We start from the raw sequence: 10,845 nt of genomic DNA, 5'->3' as shown, positions 1-10,845 counted from the left end.
CCAGGATCAGGAGCCAATGGTTGGTGGCAGGGGTCCTAGTTCCCACCCAACTACAGCCTTCCTCATGGGGAAGAATCCCAGCCCTCTACCATGTGGAAAGGGGAAATGAAATTCACTGTGACCCAACCTCCTTTCTGTATGGAGCACAAGGTCCCTGAAAAGCAATACCTTCCCTCTGGCCACAGCCCCCACCCCATGGGCAAAGAGCTCAGAAGTAGGGGAAAGTATACTGGGATAGAGGAATAGGCCAGAGGTTCAGCTCCTCTCCTGGGTATTGGTGAGCAAGTTGGGAGTCAGGGTGAGGGTAATCCTCAGGAAGGATCAGAGGAGGGCAGGCAGCGGGCTGCAACTGGGATCAAAGCTAGGGATGTGCAGGGGGTATGGGAAGCAGGTTAGTGAGTGTTCTGAATGAAGCGAGAGCAAGAACACACATCATCAAAGACCACTGCATAAGGACATGACAGGCTCTGGAAGGACCCTGAGCCCCCATCTGGGCTGAGGGCAGGTTAATTGCAGAGTAAGCTGGGATGCATGAGGCAAAGTAGCTGGAAGGAAAAGAGACCCTGAGAGTCACTAGGCCAGACATGACAGAGGGGATCTGGAGCCCTGAGACAGGAAGGGGGAAGGAGCTGGGTCCAATAAGGGTGACAAGGGGGATGCTGGCCTGCAATATTCTCTGCAGGGTTTGTCTAGGGGCAGGGGTGGGTGCAGAACTCATGCAGAGGACTCTGGGAGCCTCCAGCAGTGGCGAGTGTAAACTTCAAGGAGGGCCCAGGCCACCAGGCACTTGGAGGTGGGGCCACTCAAGACCTGAGAGCCCTGGGGGATGGGTGGCACCAGGAAAGGCTGGTGGGCAGTGTGCCACAGCCATCTGAGAAGTAGCTGACTGAGGAGAGGCTGCTCAGAGGGGTCCCCAAGCGGTGCCTCCTCAGTGCACTGTCTCCAGTTCCATATTGAGAAAGTCTCCATTGGGTTCAAGCTGCTTCCTGGTTGGTCTGCTGCTGGCTGGAGGCCCCCAGCCTCCTGTGGGGGCTACCGCATGCCCTGAGCCTTGGAACCCCCTTCTTGGGTAGCAGACTGTCCCAGTAACCGGGTAGTGACAGCCTCTGAGGCCTGAGCTGTGGCCTTGGAACTTGGGGCACTCTTGCGGTTGCCCTGAGGACTGTGCAGGCCTTTCTTCTGGGGCTGAGGACTCAGCTGGGCACCCTTCCTGCCGGAAGATGGACTCTTGGAGCCTTTGGCCTTGGCCTGGGCCTGAACAGCCTCAGGGCCCTTGAGGGCTTTCAGACCCAACATCTCACAGTAGGCGTTGCACTGGTGCATGGAAACAAACTGGTCCAGCAGGGCAGGGAAACAGCTCTCCTTGAGGCCTTGGTATCTGTGCCAAACAGTGAGAACTGAGGCCCGAGGAGTGCACTTGACACCCTGACCCAGAGCAGGAGCAAAATGCATCTCGGGGGGTGGCAACACATGGAATTCACCATGTGGGGCATTCATTGGTGTGATGATGATTGACCTTTTAAATATTAAGTAAAACAGCCTCAAGGTCATGAAGATCTTGTTCATCTGCATTCTGGTGGGCTTTCTCAGGTGAGAAGGAAGTGGGGAGGAGGTACACTGAGAACCCAAGACTGCAAGTGACACTGTGTGTGGGGCCTTGACCTTGGACCATAGTACTCAGGCCAATTAGTTACTAGTAGGGCCATGACACAGAGGGTGGGGATCGATGATCCCCAGGAAGTTTCCACATGGCTGTCAGTGTGACAGGGACCATTTGGCCCCAGGGTCAGCACTTCAAGGATGAGGAACCAGTCGTTTTCATCCTGAGAGGACTCTCCAAGGGTATTCTGTCCCCAAGAACCACTCACCCTCGAAGTTTGGTGGCAATCTGCACATCAGTCATCTTCCAGTCAATCCCTGAAAAGAGACAAAGTATGAGGTTGATGCCTGTGAGTGTCTCTCAGTCCAGCCTGGATCCAGGGACAGACATGACTTTAGATGGGAATATCCCAGGTTCCAAGGTACTTCTTCAGACACCTCTTCGCTAGGACACCACCACCAGCCTATCTCAGAGGCAGTGTGGGTATCGCTGTATTATTAGTAATACTAATAAGGTGAGGAGATGGGTTAAGAGCTAAATGACTTGAGCAAAATCCATTGATTCTTTGTTCAGTAACTGAGCACTGACTATCTGCAATAACCCATCATTGTGAGTCAAGGTAAAAGTTCAGCTTTTCTGACTCCCGGATCCTTTCAGCCATGTGAATTGGTTCAGACCACAGGTTGGGGTGGGCTATGACATTGAGCTAAATATTCCTCCTTCCTCCTAAAAGATTTGTTTTATCCAGTCATGAAAGCGAAGGTGGGAATGTGAGGATAAATCTGGACTGGATCTGTGTGAATGTAAGACTGGCTAAGACAGCTTCTACGCGATCATAAAGACACACAGTGTTGGGGACCACAAGCATTGAGATGTTGAGGCCCTGTGCCATGGACAAAAATCCTACACGATGGCCCCCTCAGGATGGCTAGCCAGGGACCCTGAGAGCCAAAGGAAGTGACCTCCTGATGTCCCGGGTTCATTGGTTTTTGCGAACTCACTGGTGGGCTTCCTTTGTATAATTTTCTTTGGTCTTATTATTCATTCTATGATTCTAACTCCAGTAATTGTAGCTTCTGAGAAAATGGTTTCTTATGTGCCTCTCTTAATGTCTCCACTGTGTTGGCAGTGCGTAGGGTCCCAGAAACAAATCTCTCTGAGGAACAAGCTCTGACCACCTGGCAAGCATGTCCAAACTGCTCTTTATCAAGTTATTCAGTTATGTTTGATATTAACTTAATACATGAGCTCTTGATGTCCATGCACCATATTAAAACCAAAACCCTTTCTAAAGCCGAGGCCATAAAAGTTCCAAAGGCAAGTTTGCTGGGATTACACAAAGAGGCTCTGGAAAGAATTCGCCCAAAGTAGTCACTTAAAGTAGATTGGTAAATTCTGGGAGTATTGTTCAAGGAATAATAGTAGCAGCCCCTTCAAACTGTCCCCAGGTGTAAACCATTAACCCAGACGTTTTCGTTCCTCCTGAAAGCTTAAGCCAGGTAGCTGAAACAGCTTGACTCTTCAGACCTTTTAAATCCTTTTCACCTTTACCCATTAGAGATTAAGTGCTATAGGTATGTCAATTAGCGTTGAGAAACCTCAAGTCGCTGCCTTAGGATTTGAGCCAAAAAGGTAATTTATAATAGTTTGCTTGAATTTTTGGAAAATTAAGAATGTTAGATTATTTAGACAATTTGTGATGTATATTTTAGAATTTGTTCCTGTAAATCATTGTGTCCTGTTTTGAATGATTAATCACATTTCATTTCTGTACCCTGTCTTAATAAACCCCTTCTTCCTTTGTGTAAAATCCCTCCCTGAAATAAAAGATGGATGCAGATTGAATCCTGCATGCATTACTGCTTGCAGGGCCAAGCTTTACAGCTATGCTGCTTGCCATGCAAGGTCTGTCTGCCAGTTTTGCATCCACTCTGGTCTCGGGGTTGTCTCTTTGTTTCTCTCGTCACGTCTTTGTGTATATTCTTTCTCTATCTCTTTCGCCGCCAGATCTCCCTACTTCGTGAACCAAACATCCCTGTCTAGACAGGTCCCTGACAACACAGCACACCCAGAAGTCAAGATGGCCTTCTGCACTGAGACACCTTTGGAAGAACAGAGCCAGGCAAAATGGCAGAGGAAAAATTTCTCCACCCTGGTTAGTCCACCAAAGAATCTCAGCAGTCATGCGTTAAACTTGTGGCCCTCCTTTCCCACTTCTATGCTAGGGCTCTTCTAGGAGGTTGCCTTTCACTATCAGGCCTAAGTAGCATAACCTGATAGAGTAGAACAATGATAGCATTTAGAATTACATCACTTTGGTGTGAACACGGCAATGCACTTACGATCTCTAATCCTCAACTGTAAGAGTAGGGATAATAATGACCATTTAACAAGGCAGTGGAGAAGATCACAAATACACGTAGGACTTTTACCTAGGGCTTGAAACATAGTACATATATAGTAAATGTTAGTTTCTTTGTTGGGTCTCTTTCAGCATTTATCACATCCCATCTTGCATGTTTATAATGACAATCCCTTATACTTGCGCAGAATTTGATACTTCTCACAAGTTTTTTACAAATATGGTCTCAATTGATCATCATAACAAGCCAGGGAGATAGGTAGAAAAGATATCATTATTCTTGCAGATGGAAAGGAAACTGAAGCTTGGAGATATTAAATAACCCAGCCTGCCTCTGGCTTTAGTTTTCTTCTCTGTAAAACAGAGACCCAGCTAGAAAATGATGAGGCCTAGACTTAAATCAGTGGAGTCCTGTGTGGCACTGTAGGAAAAGCACTGGATTGTTAACCTAAAGGTCAGAAGTTCAAATCCACCAATGGCTCTTTGAAAATCCTATACAGGGTCAGAACCAACTCAACAAAGACTTAAGTTAGATTTCTTTGACTCTAAAATCTTCCTGCTATACCGTATTATCATCTCATTACAGAAATTGGTTTACTTCTCACCACGACTGAGGGTAGAGACTGTTGTATTTCATCTTTATGTTTACCCAATATTTTCCAATATTCAATATAAAGACTGAAGTTGTCAAAGACTTCATTTTGTTCGAATCAACCATCAACACTCATGGAAGTAGCAGTCAAGAAATCAAATGATGTATTGAATTAGGCAAATCTGCTACATACTTTAAAGTGTTTGAAGTGTTGAAGAGCAAAGATGTCAGTTTGAGGACTAAAGGTGCACCTGACCCAAACCATGGTATTTTCAATAACCTCACATGCATGCACAACTTGGGCAGTGAATAAGAAGGCCATAGAAAAATTGATGTATTTGGGTTATGGTGTTGGAGGAGCGTACTGAAAGTACCATGGACTGCCAGAAGAACAAACTAATCTGTGTTAGAAGAAGTACAGCCAGAATGCTCCCTGGAAGCCAGTATGACCAGACTTTGTCTCTCATACTTTGGACATATTATCAGGAGGGACCAGTCCCTGGAGAAGGACATCATGCTTGGTAAAGTGGAGGGTAGCAAAAAAGAGGAAGACCCCCAATGAGATGGATTCACATAATGGCAGCAGCAATGGGCTCATATGTGGCAATGATTGTGAGGTTGGCGCAGGACTGGGCAATGTTTCATTCTGCTGTACATAATGTGGCTATGAGTCAGTACAAACTCAATAGCACCTAACAATGACAAATATTTAGTAAATGTTTGATGGATGGATAAATAGGCAGGTAGATGGAAGGAAGCATGAATTTATGAGTTAATGGAGTGATTGATAATGGCTTAATTTGTTACCTAGCCTCTCCCACTCCAAACTATATGGGATTATCTATATGATATTTATTGCAAAACTTAACTCCACAGAAAAGCACATTTGAGTCCGTTGTCTATCGTTGGCTCATCGTCTTCTCAACTATTTATATCAAGGGTAAAATGTAATGATGTGGGATACTCCCAACCTTCCTGCCCTCCCAGTATAGGGAGAATTTGGTCTTTTCCTCTCGCCTTCACAGTTCTGGCTAAAGAGAACAAGTCTGGAGAGGATTGGTCAAGAAAAGATGAAGGATCCACGCCTGCTGGCCTTCTTTTATTGAGGAGACTCTGAGTAATGGGAGAAATACATAAAGAAAACTAAAACCTACACCCCAGAGACTACTTGATTTACATAATGGAATGCTAAGGAAGAGGAGAAGAAATGCTAAAACTATATATGCTAGGATGGAAGACTGTGCACGGAGAGAGAGAGAGAGTTTGGAGTTGTTGCAGGGTAGAAAAGGAAGGAGATTTTGAAAAGGGTGGTTGTGAGTTTTGAATCAGATCCCATGTAATGTTCTTTGAAATAAGTTCCTTGTTAGCTTTAAGTGGGGGCTGGACTATATTCCTTTCAGTGCAACTTCAGTTCTAGACTGGGCTACGTGAAGCCCTGATATGTACTAGGATTGCATCCAATCTATGAAGTCACTGTGAAGAGCAAAGAGAATATGAACATTTTTCTTTGCCAACTATCAAACAAGCATTACAATTCTGTCCCTCCACGTGCTGCCACACATGTGCACATGCAGACCCTCATACCTGCCAAATCCGTGACAAGGAAGCTGCCATTTGTCCACTGATACAGCCAGTGCTGGAAGGTGTGGCATTTTTGCATGACCTCAGAACTAGTAGATGCTTCTGGGGCCCCAGGAGAGCCCCATTCCCGGGAACAGTAAGATTCCAGGGGCTTCCCCAGGTCCTCCTCCAGCGTAGCATATGGGATGTTGTTTGCAGGCCGGTAGATCAGATACAGTGGGATGATCCTAAACATAGTTTCATAGTGCAGTGAGCAGAGAGCTGTATCCCAATTCTCCATCCCAATTCTACACCCTGGATCTACAAAGAGATCCCTTCCAAGAATGTGATTCTCAGCTCTGAGCCCGAAGGACAGCAGACGAAGGGAACTCTACCCTGAGTCCAGGAAAGGAATTGGACGCCATTGGCATCAGAGTCCTGGCCATTCTCTGAGGTCAGTGGAACTGGACATGAACTCTGTTGTGGCTCCATGTGGACTCTGTGTTGAGGTGAGGATCTGAGATAAGCATGTGTCAGAGAGGAATACCTCCAGAGAGGCCTCAGCCAAGCACAGCTCAATAGCAGTCAGACCCCAGATACTCAGAGTATGACAATGATCATCATTGGTCTCTGAGTCCTACAGAAATCCACACCAACCTTGACTGCCTACCACAGAAAAGCATCCAATCCCCATCACTTTCAGAGAGGCCCAGAATCAGCAAAAACACGGCTAAAAGGGATGAGGATTGGAGAAGACTAGAGATCAGGCCACAGCCTTTTCCAATGTGGGCAGTGAATCTTTAGGTCTGTATTTCTAGAGTTTGAGCTGAGCATAGGGGTAGCTGGGGACCCATGTGCCCATGGTCATAACTCAGGAAGCTCAGGAGATTGTGCAATCACTGTTCTTGGTGGAAGCTGAAGGCAGCATACTTCCTGTGCACTTACTCAGGGACATCCCCAAAGCCAGGCACAGCCCGAGCTTCAGCCCCAAAGATTTTGCAGTACTCCCGACTCATGTTCTGGATCTTGCATCCCTGTGGATTATAGAGAATCAAATCAGATTAACAAAGAACTTCCCAGCTCTTTATTGTGCCAGGCTATGCTAAGTGTTAAATGGGAAGGCCACCTGCTAGGGATCTGCAAGGAGGAGTCTAGCTCTCAGGGTAGAAGGGTGTTCCCAAGTCCCTGCTGCTCGTATGCTGTGCCTCCTTTTTCTCACTGGTAAAACAAGCGGCCTTGGACTTCTGAAGACTGAGGTTTTCTAAGCGGTTTCTAAACCGTGTCCCCTGGAGTCCTAAGGGTAGTGCCCAAAGAACCACCTTGTGAAGAACAAGAAATAGGTTGAATGTGCAGACCATTTATCCCACTCACAGTCACTCCTCTTTAGCCTTAGCTCCAGGAGTCCTGGTGTGGTGCTGCAGGTTAATGTGCTGGACTGCAAGGTCGGTTTGAACCACAAGGTTGGTGGTTCAAGCTCACCAGCCGCTCCTCGGAACTCTATATAGTGTTGCTCTAAGTCGGAACTGACTTGACAGCACTTAACAACAACAACAAAGGAGCCTCCACGGAGTCGTGGTAAGCACTGAGCTGCTAATTGCAAGGTTGGTGGTTCAAACCCACTATGAGGCTGTCTGCTCCCACAGTCTCAGAAATCCTAAGGAACAGTTCTGCTCTGACCTGTAGGGTCTCTATGAATCAGGGGTATAAGGTCTCCACGCAAGATTACGTTTGGGGGCGGAGACCAAATGGCTTTGGTTCTCTCCAGTTCTCTGAGGCCAAGCACAGTATCTAGATTCTGGGTTATGTCTTAGTCTCTTTCCAAGGTCAGGCTGAGGCACCTCATACAGTTGAGACTTCTATTTCCATTTCCCAACATGACCCAGGCTGGGAAAGGGGAGGAGTTGAGAAAGTAGAGGGAGAGGGAATGGGGACAGGACGCAGTACCTGGATGGTGACGTCATAGTTTCTGCCCAGGAGAGACGTCTCACTGCTTGGCCCAAACACAAGCAGGCTGGATACCTTGATGATGCAGGTTCGGCCCGACTCGAAGATAGGTTCCAGTCCATAGATGACCTTGGCCTGGGAGGCCTTCTGAAGGCCACACCCACGTCCACCCCCTCGGAGCTCCTCGCTCACCAGGCGCCCAAAGAGCTTGTCCCCCCAGCAGCCAGAATCAGCCAGACCCTTAGCAAACACCATAGGGGTCATCTCAATCTCTTCTCCAACTAGAGGGGAACAGGAGAAATGTAGGAAAATAGAAGCTCCTACCTGACCAACGTGAGGGTGCACAGAGCAAGAGAGAGAGGCAGAGAACAATCCCCCACTCTGCCAACCTGGTACTCTAACTTTCTGCACGTTGAAATCCTACCAGACTGGGAGGGCAGAAACAATCTGATATGATCCCTGTCATTTAACAGTGCTTGTGTGATACTTGTCACATGGTAAGTGCTCCCCAACTGTTTGTGGAAGGCAGTGGTTGTGTGGGCTAGTGGCAATCAGTATGGAATATCGAGATTACTTTGTTTTAGAATTATGTGTTTTGATCAAATGTTTAAATGATTCCAGCTCAACCAACACATTTGACTGGAACAAAAAGTTGGAGGGCCAACCCAGCGGCAATGAGCACCCCTAGTGCTCAAACTATGATCACTAAGTACCATTTCCCACTAGATGGAAGCACACCTGCCTAAAGAAATGGCTGGTTTCAGATTCAGGACAGGAGGTGTAAGAGATGGAGCCAACACAGCTTGTCAAACCAGAAAGCAACGAAGCTATCAAATACTATTGGTGTCTTATCTATGGATCCAGGAGCCAACCTGAAGGAATAGGAGGCAAAAGTAAGACAGACTTAACAACATAAACAACAATAATCACAATGTATTGAATACATCCAATATGTTCAAGGGATTGTGGTGACTCTGTAGGATAAGGACTAGACTACAAACCACAAGGTCAGTGGTTCAAGCCCACCAGCTGCTCCTTGAGAGGAATATGAAGCTTTCTGCTTCTGTGAAGATTTACAGCCTCAGAAACCTCCTACAGAGCTGTAATTAATCAGAACTGACTCAACAGCACTTAGAAACAGCACCACCACCATGTTCAAAATACGTCTAATTGTTTTTCAAACCAACCTTCCGTCCAAAAAATGAAAACACAAACCTCATTGATCTCTTTTGAGTGACACTAGATTACCAAGTCAACACTTTGACATCTAGGAAATGAGGGGGTAGAATCAAATAGTTATGTTTCATTTCCTGCTGAAACTGTATCAGGGTAACCAACTAATTCTTTATAGGAAATTTTTAGCTAGTGAATAAAGAAGAAAGGACAAAAAAAAGTTTCTTCATGTTGCAATTCCTAATGAAATAATGGATTTAGGCTGTAATCATTGGCTTATAAAACCATTAGGTAGCTTTGGAGATGAGGGGATTTTTAAAGGATAAGAGAGACAGATCACATCTAGATAAACCCAACAGCCAGCCTTACTATTAATAAAAGTAAACCAATCAGACTGGGATGCAAAAAGAACACAGTGCACACCTGTGATATATTCTTGATGCAAAAAAAGAACTGGAATCTAACCAAGCCTCTAGATCCAATAACCAGGTTAGCAGGTTAGAGGAAGCCACGCATAAAGTATGTAGGAACATGTTAAATGGGGCTCTAGGCAACAAAATCTAGAATGCAAGAAATTCTACACATTAAGTGACTTCGACAAAAAAAATGACTAGGAGAGAGAAACAAATGAGGGTGGGAGAAGTGCTGTATATTAAAAGAGGCTTAAGAAATAGATCAATCAGAAGCAATGAATAGCTCCTGATTCAAACTCAGTGTGACCACAGGGAAAATCTGACTGGACCTTTTTAGATGTGGAGCTATATTTAATACTGATCACATTCAATTTGCTAACTGAACAAGTGTGTTGAACAAATGAAGGAACTGATACATTATTATTGTGGCACTGCAGGATGATGCACAGGACCGAAAGGTCTGTTTGAACTGCAATCTCATTGGTTCAAACTCACCAGACACTCCTTGGAAACCCTATACAGGGTCACCATGAGTCGGAACCAACTTGAGGGCACTTTAACAACAACAGCAGCATAGTAAATGGAGCTCTCAAAAGCCTTCCATCACTGGCTGATTTCTCAGTCTCAAGCTTTAGCGTGTCTCTTGTATGTACGGTACAGATGGTTCTTCTACTAATGCTTGAGCCTCTACAATGCTTATCAAACTTTGGAGTATTTCAAAATCACCAGGGAGCCTGCTGAAAATGTCATTGTCCTAGGTCCTTCCCCAGAGACTGTGATTAAGGACCCCAGAAACTGCATTTCTAACAGACTCCCTGTGTGAAGCTGAGGAAGGAGGTCCACAGACCACTCAGAAACTCTGGGTAGGAAGATGTCAGGGTAAGAAGGCATCCCAGTGGTCACACCTGCCCTTGATCAAGGCTCCACTATGGACAAGGGACTCAAGGCTGAATTAACTCCTTGCAGAATGCCTCCTACTCCCAATCTCTTTTTACGTCCAAAATCTTCTAAAACATTCGTCTCCCTCCATCATACTTCCCAAGACTTATTCTAAACTAGGAGGCAAAGGGTAGTTGTACATGAATGCAAACATGTCATCATGGAGCAGATGTTAAAGCCCTTCAAAAAGGTCCTCCCTGGTCCCTGGGACCGTGAAGGGAGAAGAGCAGAGAGTAGGACCCTATCCAGAGAAGCAGTGATG

At 45.9% G+C, this 10,845-nt stretch overlaps 1 protein-coding gene across 1 annotated transcript in view; it reads right to left on the bottom strand.

Annotated features, from left to right (window-relative positions):
• Window positions 1-1,032: 1,032 nt before the first annotated feature.
• The window catches only part of ALPK3 (alpha-kinase 3), a 58,905-nt gene continuing 49,092 nt past the window's right edge, over window positions 1,033-10,845 (bottom strand). The window contains exons 10-14 of the mRNA XM_006877846.1: window positions 8,059-8,339; window positions 7,060-7,148; window positions 6,139-6,362; window positions 1,869-1,917; window positions 1,033-1,378 (exon numbers count right to left, since the gene is read on the bottom strand). Of these exons, the coding sequence (XP_006877908.1) occupies window positions 1,033-1,378; window positions 1,869-1,917; window positions 6,139-6,362; window positions 7,060-7,148; window positions 8,059-8,339 (989 nt within the window). The remainder of the gene's footprint in view (window positions 1,379-1,868; window positions 1,918-6,138; window positions 6,363-7,059; window positions 7,149-8,058; window positions 8,340-10,845) is intronic.

This window comes from Chrysochloris asiatica, unplaced genomic scaffold (genome assembly GCF_000296735.1).
Source record: "Chrysochloris asiatica unplaced genomic scaffold, ChrAsi1.0 scaffold00636, whole genome shotgun sequence".
NCBI lineage: Eukaryota > Metazoa > Chordata > Mammalia > Afrosoricida > Chrysochloridae > Chrysochloris > Chrysochloris asiatica.
This window is presented reverse-complemented; position numbering and strand designations above follow the sequence as displayed.